Source organism: Drosophila subobscura, chromosome E (genome assembly GCF_008121235.1).
Source record: "Drosophila subobscura isolate 14011-0131.10 chromosome E, UCBerk_Dsub_1.0, whole genome shotgun sequence".
NCBI classification, from domain to species: Eukaryota; Metazoa; Arthropoda; class Insecta; order Diptera; family Drosophilidae; genus Drosophila; species Drosophila subobscura.
This window is the reverse complement of record NC_048531.1, coordinates 12,653,655-12,674,500: the sequence shown is the minus strand read 5'-3', so window position 1 is coordinate 12,674,500 and position 20,846 is coordinate 12,653,655. Positions and strand designations below refer to the sequence as shown.

The window sequence follows — 20,846 nt, the reverse complement described above, 5'->3', positions numbered from 1 at the left end:
CTCTCCATCTCTCAATCTCTCTCTCACTCGCTTCCATTTGTGTGTCTGTCTGTCTGTGTTCCGGCATTTGTCACCTTTTGAGCTTTTGGCTCGGGTTTGTTCTGTGATTAATCTCAATTTGTTGCGCTGCCACATCTACACATCTTGGATTGGGTGTGTCCACCAGATGTTTACACTGACTCAGTGCGGAATGTGCGGGGAGAAACTATTTAATGTTCAACTAAGCAATCCGCTGCTTTTTTTCGGACTCTCTTTTCCCTCAACTTTCCCAAGTGAAAGAAGTTAAGAAAAAGGCAACTTTCATCTTTCTCTCTCTACTTTCAGCTTAGTTGATCCTTAATGTCGGGTATCCAGCAATGCAGAAAATATATGAAGGTGTCCACATCTGCTGAAAAATCATTTTCAATCGTGTTCAATCATTTTCAATCAAGCTGTTCGTCAGACAGACATGGCTCAATCGACTCGGCTATTGATGCTGATCAAGAATGTATATACTTTATGGGGTCGGAAACGTTTCCTTCTGTGCGTTACATACAACCGTTATCCGCACAAATACAATATACCCTATTTACTCTTCTAGTACCGGGTATAATAAAATTGCCCTGTTGTTGCTGTGCACGGCTTTCAGTTTCTGTCGAACAAAACAAAAGAGGGAATTATATTCATGTGCGTGTGTGCACATATGTATGTATGTATGTATGAATATATTTATGTTCTTTTATATGGATTTCTTAGTTCTTTTGTATGCCTTCAGACCTGTTCAGAGCTCATCATGGTCATCTGTCTGGACAACGAGCAAACGGGTAGCAAGCATGTAAGATTATAAGTTAATTATACGCTTTGTTGTTGGTTTGGTAACTTCAAATGCAAAAAGACCAAAGTCAGGCAAAATGTAACAAGAGCCGATGATGGGACGGGCCAAAGGATGTGGCGATAATGAGCGTTATGGCAACGCCAGGAAAAGGTCCCGGGTTACAGCAGCTGTTTAACGTTGATAAAAGCCTTACAAATAACCAAATTCCATTCAACTTGACTTTTGCAATGATATTTGATGTATGTACATATGTATGTACATTCATTGGGATACGCAGTCCAGCATATACATACATACATATAACATACATATGTACATATGAAGAGCTAACGTGTAATTGGCACCTGAAAATGATCGAGCATAAATATGTACGTACACACGGCAATCATGTTTCATTCTCTGTAAAATATTAAGCAATTACCAGAGTCAAAGCTCAAGCAATCAGGATAAGCATCGAAATTGCAAATATGATCCTTTTTCTGCAAGCCAAACGCCACACACAAACGTCAACATGTGCATACCCAACCTTGACTGGAAATGCATCCATATCTGTGTATGTATGTACATTTGTACATATGTTTTTACAGTCTGTGCAAATGCAACTAATCCCGTTATGTAGTTACGTATTGTTTTAAGCGTAACTGCTTTTGTTGTTGTAGTTTTAGTTGTCCGACTTTTTAATTACAGTCCACGCAATCGTATTATGAGCATTATGAGAGCCAGTGCCAAAAGGCGCTCTCGGTGGCAAATTTTGAAAAATACCACAGCCAGAATATGTACATAGGGATGTACATACCTGTCTGTACATATTTGTTTACCAGTTGTGTATGGATGAGGTGAGGAGAGATGTGGAGGGGTGGGTGCCATTAAAGTTAAAGGCAACCACAGTTATGTCAAAACAGCCTGAAGCAAACGAACACACACGTGGAGTGGAGTGGAGTGGAATGGAGTGAAGTGGAATGGCGTTTGCTCTAAGGACTGTGCTATTTACGTTTCCTAGGAAAGTCATAAAAGCGTACAAACGAAGCGAGCAAGGAAGCCAGCCAGCCAGCCATCCCGAAGCCAAAGCCAGAGCAGAACAATAGAATTTGTTACCAATTAAATGACTGCATTACATAATAATAACAATAACAATAAAAGAAATAACAACAACAACGACAGCGCCACCTCCGCCATCTGCTCGCATGACAGACATGGAATAAGTGTGAATTGTTCCAGGTCGACAGCGAAGCCAAGCAAATATGCACGCACACACTCATACACGCGAGTACAGTTCGAATACACGAGTACGGGAGGGTGTTCGAGCATCTCCAGCGGTATATTGGTTGTCTGAGTAACGGGAATCAATAGCATGCCAGAACGCAGAGTGCGGGTGGGCGAGAGCCAGCAAAGAAGCTGTCTTTATTAGGCGACAACAACAGCAAGAAAAACAAATTTGTATTACTTCATTATGGCAATGCTTTTGATTTGACTTCTTCTCATACCCTTTGGCGTTGGAGGGTATTAATATTTGGACTATATTTTTTGTCAACGCAGGCAAGGAACACTCTTCCTCCAATCATTTACATCCGTCTTTAGTCCTTATCCAAGTATAATGTATATTGAATTGGGATCTGCAAGTGTATCATAAGCTTCGGCGCACGCACATAAGCTACCCACCTGTCTTGTTTTTTCTCCTTTTCGTTACATCATCCCGATATTCCATGCCTTGCTGCTGGCTTTGATTCCATAATTTGTTGAGGAATTTCCATAAATTGAATTTTACAGCAAAATCCAGCACTAAGTAATGGAATACGAGTACATGGGAAAGCGGAGAAGCGGCAGTTGAAGGGAAATGGCAATTAAAAATCAAACTTCATGTTCTTTTTATATCAAAATATATATAAATGTTTATTAGTATTCGCACATGCATATACCCTGTACAGGGATATAGAACTCGCACTCGTATTTGTAGTTATTTTCAATAATTATTATAATTATTGTGGGTGTGTCTGTGTTTGTCCTGTGTGGAGGGTACAACTCGCATCAATTTAAACCAATTACATAAATGGCAAACAGATTGCATGTAACAGCTACAGATAGTCACATATCATATTGTATATATATTGATGTACATATTTATACCGCACATTATCTTAATTTTTGAGTATATTAATTAAATGTGCCACTTACACACCGGACGACAATGGCCAGGCAATTATTATGTATCGATTCGATTTGTAATATTTGCATTATGTTATTCAAAGTCCAATTAAATATTTTTTACCTTATTTACTTACTTGTATGGTTGTGGTTGTGTGGGTGTGGGTATGTGTGTTCTTGTTTGTTTTGTCTCATAATTAAATCTGGTTTTGATTTCTGTTTTCAAACAAACAAATAAAACATAAATCGTGTGTGTCTTTGGCATTTTTTTTATTCAAAATAAATTGATACCGTTGTTGTTGTTGTTTCTTGTTTGTTTGTTTGTTTGTTTGGTTATTATTGCTATTGTTGTTGCTCTATTACAAAGTACAAAATGTAAATCATTCAGCGATTGAGCCTTATGCAAATAAGTTAATTATTCTTAAATTAATAGGCAATTTTCCCCAATACGTATTCACGCACGGGTAAAGTAATTCAATTTCTCTTCATGCAATTATTGCTCTAACTTATGGATTGGATGGGTTTTCATCATATAAAATCAATTTCAATCTACGCACTACAGATAGTAAGTATAGTTCATGGGTTCTTAAATAAATACATGAAAACTCCTTTATAGCATGGGGCCATGGACAATGGTCCAGTTTTTGGGGAGCTGGTATAAATCATTTGTGTTGTTAAAACTAAGTTCCACATACTTTAAGTAATCTTCTCGTATATAATTAGTTTTTGTGTGTATTCTGTGGATATGGTTTGTTGGTTGTGTGTTTGTTTGTATGTTTGTATGTGGGAAGCACTTGTGGGCATTTAGGAATAGATTTTATTCAAAAACGGAAATTTCAATGCTATTCTATTGGCAGCACTATTGCGGGTTTGATTGCATTCCTAAAACTAAACATAATCAAAGCGCCTCCTCGCCATGTCCCTTCTTTCTGTTCTTTAATGCAAATTAAATATAAAATACTAAGCTCTTGTTTTTTTGGGTAACACCCCATCAAGCATCGAGCAGCCAGGGTAGTGCTCCTCCTGTGTTGCTGGTGTTCCTCTAATCCAAAGTTCAACTAAAATGTTGCAAACAATTCAGCTTAAGCAAATGTTAAGCGGAAAGTCCTGTTGGTGTATAAGCATGCACAGAATTCGATTATAAAACGTATAAAAGCAGACAAGGGACATGCTCCAGGCGTCTTGCACCTAACTTAGTCAATAGTATTACCGATTGTGTAAATGCTATGCTTAAATGGGCTCGAGTTTGTGTGTCGGTTTGCTTTGCTAGCTCTAGCTGCTTGTCTACTAATACAATTCATTACAATTCGTGTTCGTGGATGTGGTTCGTGGTGTACGTATACATAAATTAGAGTACATACTAAATAAATAATATGTTGAATAGTGTGTTCTGTTTAGTGTTTGTGTGTTTTTAAATGTGATTTTCGCTCATCAAGCTACAAAAGTGTTTGCCAGCTGTTCGCACTAAAAACGTTAATTGATTGTTTTTCTCTGATGATTAATACAAAAACATCGTCTCCTCTTCCACATTGAGTACGTTTTGTCTTCAATATGGAATATTCTATATCCGTTGCCTTCCTTCGAATACGTAGTCCAAAAAGAAACCAATTTGCACTTGGATATATACAAAAGAGTTTTGCTTAGTTGCATATATAAATTGTGCCAAATCGGTAGATACATACATACACACATATATGTACGTATTGTTGCTGTTACAAAACATATATGTATGTACATATGTAAGATTGCATATATATAGATTGTGTGGTTAATACGATGCGATTGTTATTATTGTTGCTGGTTGCTCTTTCGGTTTCGGTTGCTGCTTCGTTTGCTGCTGATTCTTGACACTGATTTATGGCGATACATATGGCGGTGGCTTGCGGTAGGAGGGCGTGGCCGGTGACTTCCCTCGCACCTCCCTTCCGCCCACTACAACAGCTGGCGGTGGCACATACTCATCCACATCATTGTCGCCTGTAAGGAGATTTGCCAGAGATTACATTTTGAAAGAGGAACGGGTGTGCGGCATACACGTACCATTCATGTTGGAGGTATTGTAGGACGGTGGCAGCAGCGGTGGCTTCTCGTCTTTGAGTATTACGGGGCTCTTGTTGCCGATTTCGGGCTTTTCCTCATATTCATCCTGAAATATGACGGGTATGCCCTTGGCCCGGAAGGATTTTCGCTCTTCTTCGTCGCCTGAAAAGGAAATCAAAATTGAATTTGACTCTGAAAATACACATGGGAAGGAAAGAGGAGAGACCCAGTCCGCTGCCTTACCAAGCTCCATTTTGCCGCTCTTGTGGCGACGCCTGTGCAGGCAACAGGCCACAATAGAGGCCAGCACTATCATGACCAGAATGATGACAGCCGGCAAAATGAAATTGGCCAAGTACTCCTCGCTGAAGGTTGACTTCTGGCTGGGCTCCTCAGTGCGCGTGGGCACGAACTCGTGCTGATTGATGTCTATGTTTTCGGAATCTGGAAGAGGGAGGGAAGGGCGAAAGAAAACCAAATTAGCTCTGCTTCCAAGGGGAAATCTATGCAGACATTCTTACGATGACAACTGCCAAAGGGCGCCACCGAAAAGTTGGTTAGATTCAGCTCCGGGCCCATGGCTCGCTTCACGCTATCCCTCAGGTTGTCACCGACCAGATAGACACTGCGAGTGGCCGCCAGCTCCTTCTCCGGGCAGCGGTTGTGATGCTTGTACAGCGACGTGTTGTAAAAGTTGACAATGGTACCGTCCGAGTCGTGGTGAATGTTGATGGAACGGATCTGGATCTGATTGGTGTTGGCGTCACCGTTAACCTTGGCTATGCGCTCCACAAACTTACGCTGCAAGTCAGCATTGAAGTTTTCATGGCGAATGGATAGGTAGGCCTTGAAGAAGGCACCAAATTCCTTTTTGGGGGGATGGCTAACGACTACAACGAGGGCATCGTGGGCACTTAGACCACCGCTGTCCTCCGCCACCAGCAGGTACTCCTCGGAGCCGGTGTCGCCCCCCTTGGGGATGCCGTAAAACTCCTGGTTTTTCGAGTCGAACTGCAGCCAGTGGCGTGTGCCCAACTCCTTATGGTCCTTGGACTTGAGAGTGAGCGTCAAGTCGTTATCATTGGCATCGTAGAAGGTATCTGGCGGCACCTTGAACACCAACAGCTGTCCCACGCTGGCATTCACGCGATCCACTTGGTTGCGAGGCATCGGCGGCACGTTCTTGGCCATCTGCATGGTGGGCTTCACCTTTGTCAGATCCTTCTGGCAGGACCCAATTAGCTGGCCAGTAATCGACTTAATGCCCAACAGCGGCTGCACCAGATCGCTCAGACGCTGGGCATCCAGACGGCTTACAAGCTCGCTCAGCTCCTTCTCGGGGCAATCGCTGGTGGGCAGGGTCTCGTTGAAATACACGAAGATGGCGCTATTGGGATCCAGCGGCGTCTGACGAATCTCTCGCACCACCACCGCCGAGCTGCTGTCATCATCCAGGGTACGAGCCAAAGCATTAATCAGCTTCAGCTGCCAGTCAATGTTGTGGCCTCGCTTCTCGTTGATCTTCACGACAATGCTGATCTCGTGGTTGATGGTCCGCACCCCACGGTGCTGCTGCACGCTAATCTCCACCGTTTCCGTGACGGTGGCATTTCCCGAGTCTGTGGCAGAGAGCCGATACTGCCAACGGGACACTGCGTCGTCCAAAGGTCTGCCATGGGAGAGAAAGCAAGAAAAACAAATTTTAAACTTTCGACCGGCATGCTCAGAGCCCATCTACTTACAGCCCGTACAATTCCCGCTTATCGGCATTGAACTGAAGCCAGGAGCTGGACTTCAGCTCGTGGCTATCCTTGTCGGTGAGCTCCAGACGCAGGTTGCTCTGATCTTCGGCATCCCAGAAGGTATCCTCGGGAACTATCATGGTGAAAGCCTTGCCCGAGGTCACCGCCAGTTTCTGCAGACGCGTCTTAATAATCGGCACACTGTTCTCCGGCTGTGGCTCCACATAATCCGTCGAAGCGAATGTGCTGACGGTGCTGGTCGCTTCGGGCGTGGCAGGTGTTGTCGTCGCCACCGAGGAGGGGGGCACTGAAGAGCCTGGGAACAGCTGCTGTCGATAAGAGGGATTAGTAGGGATTTTAGCGTTGCCAGGGCCCCTTGGCAATGGCACATACCTCATTATTGGCTAAGCTGCCACTGCCACTGCCACTGCCACTTCCACTGCTGATGCTGTTGTTGTTGGGGGTGCTGATGGCATCGGCCTCTCCTTCCTGGGAATCACAGGTAAATTATTAGTATTGAGATGACTAATTGATGCCAGATGTCTGGCTCTAAGTGTCATGCTGAAGGAGTCTGCGGCTAAGGAGAGGCAGGCAGAGTTAGTGTTAGTACAACATCCAAGTACGAGTACAAAAACAGGAAGGAATACGTACACGTAGATGTATACGTGCGTATGTGTGTGTGTGTAGAAAGTGGACATGCAATTACCAAGGACCCCATGCAGGAGGTGGGGAGGAGGCACTCGCTAGTTCTCTAATTGCCACATGCTGCGAGTAAGTGCATTGGCCGGAAGGAACATTCCGCGCTTAATTGGATTCAGGACAAACCAGTGGACGGTGAACGGGTAGACGGGCGTGGCGGAGGGGGGGAGTGGTGCAAAATCTATGGATCGACTTGTAAGCTTAACAACTAAATGTTTGCATGGCAATTGCAATGCAATGGCGATGCGGCATTTCACCTTAGAACTAATTGTGCGGTGCGTTGCTGTGGACTCTACTACGTGAGCATCGATTTCGCCGGAGGAGGACGTTCTGGCTGCAGCAGCTGTTGTTGTTGTTTGTATTGTTGTTGCATCTTCATTATCTTCGATGGGCGGAAAGCTGCTCAGCTCGAAATCATTTACATTTGGCTGCTTTTTAATTTGAATTTCAACGTAAATTTAATACAGTTTTTTTTTGGTGGAAGGTCGAAACTAGCAGCAAAAGATCCACACAACACATTTATCAACTCCTCCTGCGCCTGTTAATCTCAACTAAATACTCAACCAATATTTATCATGTACAAGGAAATTTAATATTTACAAAAACTAACTGTACGAATGAACTTTAATCTTAACAGCGTTCATTCTGATCTCCCTTCACAGTTCATTCTGTTGCCGTTTATCAACACAAAATGTCAAAAATCAAAAGGAAAAGGGAACTGTAGCTAAAGCATATACAACTTATACATAAGCCTGTCCTGTTTAAACATTAAAATCGACTATATCTACTATTTTATCTAGTTTGCTAACATTTATGTACAAAAATAACTCCTCTAGGGGGCTTTTATGACAGCAACATGGATGTTGTTAAGCCAATTTTATGGAGTTAACTCTCATTTTATACAGCAAAAAAGCAACAAAAATACAATATCAATATAAAAGAAAAACAAGAGAGTTACACATTAAGAGAGACAAGGACAGAGACAGAACTAAGCTAAACTCCTGGCTGTTGGAGGAGACACACGCACAAAACATACACACACACATAGTGAGAGTTAAAGAGAGACAGAGGATAGAAGTGGGAGGACAGAACAGTTTACATGTGACAACGGCAAGAGACAAGAGAGACAACACACAATCACGCGCGCGCACAGACAAAAGCGACATCATTTACCTTTGGCGACATTTCAGACAGTGTTGTTGTTGTTGTTGCTGGTGTTGTAGTTGACATTGTTGCTGTTGGTGTGATTGTTGATGATGATGATGATGAAGTTGTTAGAGTATTGTTGTTGTTGCTATCTAACACAATGTCTGTGATGGCGACAATGTGAGAGGATGGAGAAGAGGATGGGAATGGGGATGAGAATGAGGAGGAGGAGGTCCCAGTTGTCGATGCAGCGGTGGACATGGATGGCAACGAAGACGTTTCAACAGCTTCGATTGATGGCACAACAGAGGACGAGGAGGAGGAGGGCATTGACACTGAGGAAGTGGCATCATAGGGTGAGAATGGCTTCTGCTTGCTGCTGCTGCTGCTGCTACTGTGCTGTGTGTCGCCAGAGACGGACCCCGATATGGGTGGGGGTGTGGTGCTATCAGCGGTGCTGAATGTGGCAACAGCATCCACATCTACGACGGCAACGGCATCCACCTGATTCGCAGATTCCTCCTCCATGTAACTAGTCTTTAGCACATCCGTGCCAGAGCCAGGCATCGCAGTTGTGGCTGTTGTGGCAGCCGTTGTAGTGGTGACCACATAATTTTCCTGGAATTTCCCTGCAACAGCACCCAACTGCTGGAGCTCCACATCCTCCACATCATCATCGTCCGCACCAGCACCAACCTCATCGACGGCCGATGGCCCGAGCACGGGGACCAGCTCCTTGATATTCTTCGTATTCTCAATGGTCTTGCTAATCACGGACTCCAGCTTGGAGACGCTCTCCTCGATCTCCTCCTCCACACTGGCCACCGAGGGCGTGGCAGGTGCAGAGGCAGAATCACCCTCCGACTTGGGTTAGTCGATGGTTCGATGATTCGATTGTTAGTTACGATTAGGATTTCGATTGCAGTTTAAATATTTTTACATTCATCAAACAAATGAGAGAACGAGAGAACACAATGAGAGCGATATATAGACAGAGAGATAGAGAGAGAGAGAGAGAGCGAGAAAGAGATGGCAAAAGAGAAGAAAAAACGTATACACCATATGATGAATTACAGTTAGTTATAGTGTAAATATGTATGTATATGTATGTATTCGGATAAATGTATTTTTGCGTTCTATAGTATGTGTAGGTTGTATCCGTGTTCCATATGAGGTGTATTTTTGGTGGCTGTGCGAATGTTATTAACAAAGTGCAGTGTTGTAAAACAAACAATAAAGAAACGTATGACTTCCGGAAATAATAACGGAATCTCGACTTGTATGCATTTATACATAGTTCAACACGATCCACAATGCATTAACCTCGGAGTATTCTCATTTAAACGGATAAACGTATAATGAAAACACCGAGAATGAACCAAAATAAATATTGGGAAATGTCGTAGGTTCAGATAACCTATTGAGTAATCAATCGGAACACTCACCACTCCATGATGATGACGATGCGCATGCGTAGTCACCGCTGGCACTTCCGTGCTTGGCTCACTGTTCCCCACCAACATAAAATATGATATTATGACAGAAACTTAGGAGCGGTGACTGCGGTAGTACTTACGAAACTTCCTCTCCATCATCTTCATACTCGTAGTCATCATCCTCGGCACCAGAACCCTCCGACTGACGTCGCCTGCGTTGCGATCTAAAAGTAGAGGAAGGGGGATCGTCAGGGAAACATCTTTCAATGTGATTTATGCACATATCTCGGGTTACATCTCAATGAGCATTATTTGCACAGTGACATGTGTGATGGGAAATTAATTTATTGCTTCATCGATTGATGGATCGCCAATATAAACTAGCTACCGTAAGAGCCGTCGTGTTCTGAGGTTCGTTTGGTTCGGTACCCACCTGGACTTCAATTCCTTGCGCCAAATAAACCAGAGACCAAAGTTCTCCTCCGTCAAAGCACCAATGGTCCCATCCTTCACCTGGTGGGCAATCTGCTTGGCTATCGGCTCACCCATGACAAAGTAGCTTGGACCACAGCCGATCTGCACCGAAGAGAATCAAAGTTATAACAAATGGAGTTAGTTGAAGAAAATCAAAGAGATACAAACCATGAAACTGGCGCGTCCCAGCCGACGATTTAGAGTCTCTATATTCTTGTTCCCCTTGCCGCCCTTCCTCATGGCCAGCTTGTGCATGGACCTGAGCTCCCGCTTTGACACCGAATCCAGCGAAATGAATTCCTATTGGGGAGACAAATTTAAATCTCTAGACATGTCCCGAACATGCTGCAGCTTACCTTGGGTATGGCAAAGAATTTCGCCAACTTTGACTGAACATGAGCTCGCTTGGTGGCCGTCAGCTCGCTCCAGTCGTGCTTCTTCAGCAGCAGCGATAGCACAATCTCGTTCTGCTGATTCTGGCATCCCATCAGCTCTGTCACATAGGGATCCTGCTTGTAGGCAGGCACATCCTTTGGTTCAATGACTGGCACCTACAACAATAAAATAGAGAGAAGGGTGAGTGACAAACAACTCGTTGGTTTATTGCTCTCGCGACCACAATCTAATCGAATCGAAACCGTCGACTGCATAATTCAAATGAAAAGCGTCATGCATCCATCATCCATCAAAGTTAGCCAGACAAGCGACAGGACAGAGTCTGAGTCAGAGCCAGAGACACACAAACATAATAGTCGTTCTACAGTGAACGCTTGTAGGAGTGCACTCTTGCAGTCGAAAGAGGAAATGGTCTGGACTTTTAAAGTTTTTATAATCATAAACCATAATCTAATCGAATCTAATCCATTTAAATTCTTGTTAATTATGTGAATGAGTAACACTTAATCATGTGGGCTGTCATGGGCTCTCTTTAACATATTCTCTACTAACGCAAAGACCCCCAAAGAAGAAGGGGAGGAGCCTACACCCATTACTCACCTGAGAGTCGTTCACATTGAAGTCCCGCTCCGCTTGCACCAGGGCGATGGCGAGTGTAGCCGCCAGCAGGAGGAGCAGGCGGTCTCCACTGACCGATAAGCACCGCGACAATCTCATATTTCGATTCGTTTTGGCGATTGCCCAGATATGTGTGTAAAGAATGCAGTTTCGATTTCAATTCAGTGAAATATTATGTGGCAGTGGTGGTGGGGTTGTATTTCTTTCGATTTCTTTTGCTTTCGAGTTTCGCTTTCGTTTCGGTGCACAAAAGTGGAAAGAAAGAGGAGAGTTTGCGTTTGGCTTCGTTTACATCATCTTCATTAGCAGAGTAGTCTCGCCTTCGTTATCATCATTGTCCGATGATGATCATCTGCAAGTGGAATTTATGGGAATTTATTAAACATATTTTATCGCTTTGAGAGGAGAGGGTGCAGTGTGCTGTGTGCTGTGTGGTGTGTGCCTATGCTAATTAAACGTTCACTTGGGTTCGCTGACCCAAAACTCGAGACCCAAACCCAGGCACAATTTGTGCCTTGAGCATTATTTATGTGTGTGTGTTTGTTGTTGCAACTCTTTCTCCCTCTCTGTTGTCCCTCTTCTCAGTGTAATTAACATAAACAACTGTTAAGTGTTGTTTTTGCTGTTGTTATTTTGTTGTTTTTCCTGTATTTGGGGGAAAATTAACGCCCGATGAACAAGATGCACATGATCTTTTTTTTGGTAATTGGAAAGACCCCCGAGACAGACAGACATGAAAATGGAAAGTTCGACTTGGAAAATGCTTAATTAAAGAGATGTTATCAATGGCGGTGGGAGTGACGAAGTGAAGGAGAAATATGAGAAGACAATTGATGGCTGATTGATTATGAATATTGAATATTATTATTATTCTCTAGTATAATATGCCCGGTGGTTGCATTATTAATTCCAAATATATTTCTTGTGAAATTATCAATGAATATTTATACCATTACAAATATTCATAATACCCAATTATCAGCGTTGAACAATGAAGACTACTATTCTACTCAAATTTCACATACATTTTGCATAAGAACAAGTATTTCCCTTTGATTTAATTGGGTCGCTCCTTCCACAAACTTTACCCCCGAGAACACCCCCTTATGCTGCTGGAATTCCCATAAATTTGTTAATCCCTCATTGGGCAGGCATCCGCCGACGCTTCCCTAAGCTGTCGGCTTATCATCTGGATTCTATTTATAGATTCTTTCCATCGACTGCGCAAAGTACGGGGTACAGCACGGGGACCACTCCCCAAATAACTTTCAAATAATCATTCAGCAAACACATTATCGGTCTCCCTCCTCCTTCTCTCTTCACGAGGCAACATGTGTTGGACATGCCCGGTGCTGGCTGGGTGGATGGAGAGGGGGTGTTGGGGTGTGACACAAAAATGGGACCACAATTGCACAAGTTGGCAGCATTCTTTATGAATGGGGTTAACATTTCAACTCGGAGGGGGGTCACTGGAAAGCCATTAAATAATACGGAGGGGAATGTGCATGGAAAACGCATGAAAAATGCATGTGAAATGCCTTAATTGAGGCAAGCAACAAATTCTCGTATACATAACAATAATTAATATGGCAACACCATTCCATTGGCATTGGAATGAGCAGTGGTAAATAATAGATAGCTGGGAAACGATTTGGCTATGCCAAAGGAATTTTATTCAGAATTCCAGCCACAGCCACAAGAGAAGAGCATAAATAAATGCGAGTAATGGAAAGTAATAATTGCTTTTGGATATGCCGCAACTAACATATCATTTATTTATTCTCTATATTTTTACTGTACACATCTTTATTTGTTTTTGTCTGCTTTCTAGTTGAATTTAATTGAAGAGTCCGCCCCGAAGAGACCCGCCTGGAATATCAAATGAGTGGGGAGTGAAGGAGCAAAAAGTGTCAGACGGCAATATGCCACCAATACATATCTGTCTCTCTCTCACCCTCTCTCTTCCCTGTGTGTGTGCGAGTGCGTATGTGTAGATGAACTTAAAATGCAGCGAAGCATGCCGGGCCATCACTCGTTATACCCCTTGCACACTCCCGATTCCCTTCAGCAGCACAGCTAGTAGCAGGCCAGCCCTCCTCTATCCATCACCACATCTCTTTTACCACCTAACCATCACCTCTCTCTTCTTACACACCTCTCTCCTTCTCTGGCACTCTTGCTCTTCGGCATGAATGAGAATGAGGCCCAGGGGCTTAGTGTGTTTGTGTGTTTGTTGGTATGCAAATGAATTAGCATTGCGCCAAATGCAAAAAGAGCTGGAAGAACAGTGACAAAGCGAGGGAGCGGAGTTGGAGTAGGAGTAGAAGAAGAAGTTGGAGCACGAATAGGAGTTGTAGTTGTAGTATTATGGCGAGTGGGTGTAGAAGGAGACAGAGAAATGGGAGAACATAACTTAACAGCGAGAATACAAAGCAAGTTTCTCTGCTGCTGGTGAATGCATCAACGGAGATAAGAGAGTTTACATAGAAGCGCCGCAGCCGCAGCCACACGCACACATACACCCACAGCTGCAACTGGAGCTGGAGCTGGAGAACTAAAGCCTGGCTCTGGAGTCTGCGGCGGGCTGTGTGCGGTTGAGAGTGGAGTGGGGGTTGAGGGTCAGTCAGTTCATAAATTGAGTCCAGCACAAAAGCAAACTAATAAAGGTACAAGAACAATACAAAGACTAACGATGATGATGATACTCGGGCTGATAATGATGTGCATCGCCCACGCCTAGGCGACTTTTCAAGTCTGCCGTGGCTGTGGTTATCATACCCTCACAGAGAGTATGACAAGTTTCAGTAGATGTTGGATGAGAACAGAAGTGAATCATTTTAAAAGAAAATGTATCTGCTTTGGGAGATAATCCAATCAGACTTGACACACTTAAGCAATTTTTTTTTCTAGATGTGTATAAACCGTATAACAAATCATACAGGGTATCAAAGCTTCGCTAATCCACCACTAACTTTGCTGTTGGGATTAATGTGATATTGCATAGGCCTGCATTTAGATCCCGCCACTTGGTGGGTCAGCAGTCGCTTTCCATCTCTCTCGCTTCCCCTGGCAATTAATTACATCTTCCACCACAAGCTCCACTCAGAGGTTGCCCTGTTCAATTAGCCTTGGTTAACACACACACTTACAAACACATAAGCAAGATGCCTTCTTTACGTGACACAAAAGATGTTGATTCTGCAGCCAGTCGAAGCGGTCGCGGCTGCGGCACTTTCTTACAAAGAAATTCTTTCATCAAGCTGCAGCGCAGAATGCAGCGACCGCATAAACGAATTTATATTCATTTTCATTGCACACACGTACTCGGTGTACTCTCTCTCTCTCTCTGTCAAGCATTTATTTTGGTGACTCAAACAAATTATTCTTTTTGGCACTGAAGAATATCTTTTAAACAGCTTCTACTTGGGTATATTGACTTTTACAGTCGGTTTGGAAGATGAAGTTCTGTGGGCAGTGGATAAAGAATCGTTAACTTTAAATTTTGGGCTATTTTCTGTGGAGCATATTTCTCGTCTTAATTCGGTTTTCTTCAGAAACAATAAACAGCAATTGTATCGTTCTTGTTCATCTTTCCAGCTTTCCTCTGCTTTCTTTCTCTCATAATTCTTCTTCTCTTCCCCCATCCCAATGGAACCCACAGGGTTCCCTCCCTCTTTGAGGGAGCTTTAATTAATTTGATTCGCCGCACTGGGCGCAACAACTCCAGCGATGACGACGACGACAACAGAGACGACGACTTCCAGTGGCCAGCATTGTGGGGCTAATGGATTGTTTTCGGCTTGTATTTTGTTTACGATGCTGCATGATTGAAAAATTGTTATACATACAGTGAACACACACATGTGTTCTGCTACGAATACAAGTACTTGTGTATGTGTATGTATTTGATAGTTTGACCCACAATCTTGTCGTTGGAAATAGTCTTATTGAAAATATATTTTGTGGCACGCATCGTCAATGGACTGGAACCGACGCAATGGCCACTGGCACTAGGTTTACAATCGGATCGGAAAACACACACCATACACAAAACAAAAACTCTATGCTTTGGGTACAGAGTGGAAAGCAGGCCATGCAATTACCAAAAATAGCCCAAAGTCTCTCTCCTCTCTCGGTTCTCCTCAATCAGCGCCACGCATCTACTCTGAGGCAGGGCTGTGGCTGGAATGGTATATTAAGGCATGGGAATGAGATGACGGGTTGGTCACGAAAGGCGTGCCGCATTTTGATATTTTTAAAAAGCAAAAACCAAAAAAGAATCATTTTTTATGGCTACCAAAGCTTAAAAAGTGATTGAAAAGCAGGAAAAACGCTGATGAATTGAATTTTTTAATTCAAGTTAGAATTAAGTGGTAGTATTCCAGTACCTTTTCAGGTAGATAAAGTCATTTTGCCCGATATTAATATTAAGTTGCTGAAAAGATTTTCATCCGATTGCCCAACAATTTCAGAATGCATAATGATATCATTTTGGATCTTCTTTTGAGCAACAACAGCAGTGGAGTTCAAACACATGGCAAGCATTAAAATGGCTTTCACAGATAATGCTTCTCTATGTAGAAACGCCACAGACACAGCAACAGACAGAGGCACAGGCCAACGCCGCGACCAAACAAAAGATATGATAACAGTTGGTGGTGGGTCTTACAGTTAGTCAAATGATATGCATATCTGATAAGTGTGGTGTCGCATGAACCAGAAAAGACAAAAATTATTAAGGTAGCTGAGGTGTAGCCCAATTTCCGGCCCAATTCCCATTGCCCAATGATCCATGGAAAGCGGACCAAAAAAGGTGTTAAGCTTGGGCCAAACCCCGGCCAGTACGTGAGTGCAGGAAAATGCAGCATAGAGCACGAGCACGCACGTCTCCAATTGGAACAGTGCTGCCCCCCAAGAACCAGCAGACCGACAGCTGGCGGCACAGATCTACCCATATCAGTAATTCCATAGAGTAATTGACTGTAATTAGGGTATGACGATGATGGAGACCAATTTGGTGATATGCATAATTGAAGTGGGGCTGAAGAAATAGGAGAGGAGAGCCGACCAGAGAAAAGACAACTGATTGAGTGATTGCAATCCGATTTCCAATTAAGACAAACACAATCCATGACAAGCCCATTTTGGTTAAATTATAACTTAAATGTGAACAAAAACGTAATCACGTGTCGTTTGAAACGAAAGCAGAGCGACACTCTACGCCACAAAATCCAGCTGAACAGCCAGCCGATTTAGCGTGTCTGGCATACCGACTACTCGGGTTTACATGGTTCTTTTATGCACTAAATGAAAACTGATCCAATTGGAATTTCAAATAAAGTTCTCAAAATTAAACTCCACTTATGTATGTACTTCGCTGTAATTGTTATTCGATGGGAATGCCTTTTGGTAGATTGGTGAGTAATATTGTACATGCAGCTATAACTCTACCGAATTGCTATGCTGTAACTTTAAATATGTTTGTTGCTCTGCAGGTACCTGGGATAAATAAGAGTGCATAAGAGAGCGAGGAGCAAACGCTGCCAAAGCAATGTTGTTGCCACTGCGGGGGCATTGATCCAATACCCTACACTACGAAGCGATTAAGTTTGCGGAGTCACAAGAAAAATATTTTTGCGTGGGGCCAACGTCTGGGACTGGGCAGGGACAGGGGCCGGGGCAGGGGTGCAGCAGGACAGGGCAGGGCAGAACAGCCGCCATATTGGCCAAATGGCGGCGGCGTTGGAGTTGCATTTGGAGCTGCAGACGAGCCGCGAGACGAGGGCCAGGCCATGTGCAAAGTTGGCGATCAAATGCGTTTCGAGATCTCTTGCATGCATAATGATTGCCGTCTGTTCCTGCTTTTGTCGTTGATATTTCGTAAAAAGTTTTACGAGTGTGTGTGTGTGTCTGTTACACCAGCAACAACAGTAAAGCAAATGCTAAAAACAAACACACAACGCAATGCCAGCATAGAGGCACAGAGGCGTTGATGAAGACGACAGCAGCTCTGCAAGAGCAAGCGAAACAACAGCACCAACACAGCGAGAACAGTTGTGTTGTGTTGTTGCCTTTTGCCGGCCCAGTACGTTCCAGTGCCGCTGAGTTGGACAGCTGCCGCCATGATAGATATTCCCCCGTATGCTCCATGTATTTTTGTACTTTACGGGCCAAGAAGAAGCCGACCAAAAGGAGCAACAAACAAGTGTAAGAGACATTTTTGTATTCAGCAACGAAGCTCTTACACGCTGCAAATATGATATTCAAGGCGAAATCAACTGATAACCAAGATAAACCCCTATCGATATCGGTGGAAAGAGTCATCAAACTCTTTGGAATTCATTGTGCTGCGGCAGAGGAAGAGGGTCAACACCATGAATCAACAGAATGAACTGTCCGACCGATTTAGATAGAGAGCGAGAGCGAGAGAGTGCGGGTTGAGCAAATTGGAATGTGGAAAGACCCACAAACTTCCAGATAACGAAAGACAAATGCGAAACAGACATTTCTTAAAATTGGAGACGCAGCTGGTCTGCACTTGACACGCAACCCGGGAAAACGTTCGGCCGAACGACCACCCGCCCTCGTCGTTAGCCCAGCCTAACAAATTGACGCAATCTGATTATAAACGCATCAAAATAAAACTAAATATGAGAGAGAGAAGTCGAGGGGAGAAGCAGCAACCTATGCTAAATGGTCGTAAAAGTAATTTTCCTCCCGCACGGCACAAACAAACACACACACGCACACGGACTCAAAGCAGACGAAAAGGGAGAATTTAAGGGTGCCCAGCGGAAGCAAATAAGGAAAATGCCTGGCCTGGCCCACAATCAGGTCCCAGTTCCAGGCACTCATAGAAGCGCCCCGTCCCCCATTTTGCGTACGCAGCATCCGCAAAAGAGTGCCAAAAACTGGAATGGAATGGTAATGGTCGGGATTCGGTACAGTGGCCACTCACTAAATTAAATCAACAAAAGTTGTTAATTGCATTAATCGCTGATAAAGTAAAGCATCCTCTAGAAATTCTAAGGGATTCTTTATACTCTCCACCAACTGGCTGTCAGTGTTTGCGAGGACTCACTGTAGGTTGTGTTGGTACGGGTAAAATCAGTGCGGGCGGAAACTGAGTGCCGTCATCAAAACACACGCATACACACACTCTTAAACAGCCAAAGAGAGAAAGAAAGGGAGAGAGAGACTGAAAAGACAGACACATGAAAGTCAGCAGAGGGGAGAAGGGTGGGTAAGTGAAGTGACAGCTGCCGACCCAGCCGCACCGCATCCGCATGACATGACCGGGGAAACACTCTCCATTTGCAGGGGGGCCCGCCACTGCCGCTAAAATCATTTGTTAAGCCTCGTTGCCATGACAACTGGACTCTGACTGACCGTGTCCTGGTCAGATTTTTTGAGTTTTTTCTCGCCCTCTCTTACGCATCCATACACGAAAACACACACCATCATCAACATCATCATCATCATCAACACCACCATCAACACAAAATGGGTGAAAAAGAACAACAGTGCTGGGATGTGTTGCAGCCTCCTCCATCCATCTCGCTTCCGTGTTTCGAAATTCAATTTATGTATACTTTATGGTGCCGCATCGTCGTCGCCGCCGACGTCGACGTCAACATCGACGTTGCCGGCTCCCCAAGCGCTGGAGCTGCGCTGCTCCCCACCATGGAGCCCAGTGAGGCGTAGAGAATTCGTAAGTTAAGGAAAATCGATTTTCTTGTTGTACTTTTTTCCTGTTTCGGCTCGATTCTCCTCTCTTTGCGAATGCTGCTGCCTGACGCTGATATAGCTAATTACAATGCACATTATGGATTTCTGGTTAATGGATATAAATAAATGCAGGCTGCAATCTCTCCCCACTCACACTAACACAACGCACACGAACGCACGCACTCGAACATGGATGTGCACTCACCTCTCTTGTGCTATTTTGAATGCTCCGTTTTTCGGGGAAGTCGAGTCTGCGAGTCGCCAAGTGCACTCTACCATTCACTCGGGGCCCAGATTCCCTTGGCTCCACTGTCCTGCTACCAAAATTGCGTCCAAAGAGCGACACACATACATCGGCCTAAATGTGCGGCAGAGTCTCGTGTGTGTGTGTGTGTTTGCTTCTTTTTGTTGTAATTTTCACTTGCATTTCTTTTTTCACATTCACTGCAGAGATCTACTCTACTCGCTTTTGCACACTCTATTTACGATAACGACGCACGGACTATTTATTTAGCACTCTGGGACTCACATTATTCTGCTTGTTTTAATAAAATAAAATAGAAAACATATGATAGCCGAACCGAACGGTGAATAGCAGTGTGACCGCTGAACCATCGATAAGAAAATAGCCTGCACAACCCTCAGAAAAATACCAAAATATACCTACTCATTTTAAATATATACGGAAATATACCGTAGTCTAAAATCATATTCCTCTATTTTGATGTTCCATTTTATTTTACTAGCTTGCAAAGACTTTTAACATTGAAACGATAATTTAATGCGATTGAAGAATAAATTTTGGTTATTAAAGATAATCCTTTTTATTAGATTGTGTACCTGATGACCTTATATTTTACAAAATGTGTATTTGGAAGCAAGGGAGCTTTGACTTCAGTATGTAAATTTATGTAAATTATTAACAGAGATACATACATGTTTGTCGATTGATAGATATCATTGGCAATTAGTGAAAGCGCGCGCAACAAAAGAAGAAACAAAATTTTATTGTTTTCCTGAAAATTTAACAAAGACATTTGAATCATTATCATTATTATCGTCTATTTATCGGTGATTGCAGGTGTTTTTTTTTTTATTTTATTTCCTTTCTTTTATTTCTATAAATTTTCGATGGTCAAATTGTATATACAGTAAGCACACATATTATTCGTACACCACCATCACGCTAGTTTGAACACCTATAACTTGGCGTACGGTCAACGTAAACCGAAAAAGTTAATTTTGTATCAAAGATCAATATATCTACTATATGTTTATGAAAAAAGTTTTTAAATTTCTTCTATGATATCCTTATAAAAATTAACTTAAGCAAAAAAGTCCTTTTTTTCGCACATAAATTATTCGTACAGCCGACCGATTCCTTAAGTAAAATTCAAATATTAAAGGTAACTTGTACAATGAAAATTTTTGTTTGCTATATTTAGTCTTTATGATAACTAAAAGCCCTAGAAACAATCTTTCCCCCAAGCTACTGATGCCCCATGAATTAATAGTGACCCCCTCCACAAGCAGTACCGGTTGCAATAGCTCCCTCGATGAAATGTTGGGCTTCCGTATTCTTTTTTACCAATTTTGCCACGCAGGCTTCAT

At 43.2% G+C, this 20,846-nt stretch overlaps 1 protein-coding gene across 7 annotated transcripts; it reads right to left on the bottom strand.

Moving 5' to 3' along the window:
• Positions 1-3,927: 3,927 nt before the first annotated feature.
• On the bottom strand, positions 3,928-19,835 carry LOC117891532 (dystroglycan). 7 transcript variants are annotated; one of them, XM_034797033.1, is made up of 15 exons: positions 19,441-19,835; positions 11,490-11,859; positions 10,850-11,044; positions 10,662-10,793; positions 10,453-10,595; positions 10,160-10,243; positions 10,029-10,089; positions 8,611-9,447; positions 7,695-7,868; positions 7,132-7,227; positions 6,739-7,067; positions 5,518-6,665; positions 5,240-5,440; positions 4,997-5,158; positions 3,928-4,933 (listed from the first exon to the last, which is right to left on the bottom strand). In XM_034797033.1, the coding sequence occupies exons 2-15, from the start codon at positions 11,604-11,606 to the stop codon at positions 4,812-4,814; spliced, it is 3,801 nt and encodes a 1,266-aa protein (XP_034652924.1). In that variant the 5' UTR covers positions 11,607-11,859; positions 19,441-19,835; the 3' UTR covers positions 3,928-4,811. The 7 variants fall into 7 exon arrangements, with proteins under 7 accessions (XP_034652924.1, XP_034652925.1, XP_034652926.1 ...); XM_034797034.1 differs by having other exon boundaries at positions 6,739-7,064; XM_034797035.1 differs by having other exon boundaries at positions 7,695-7,865.
• Positions 19,836-20,846: the final 1,011 nt, after the last annotated feature.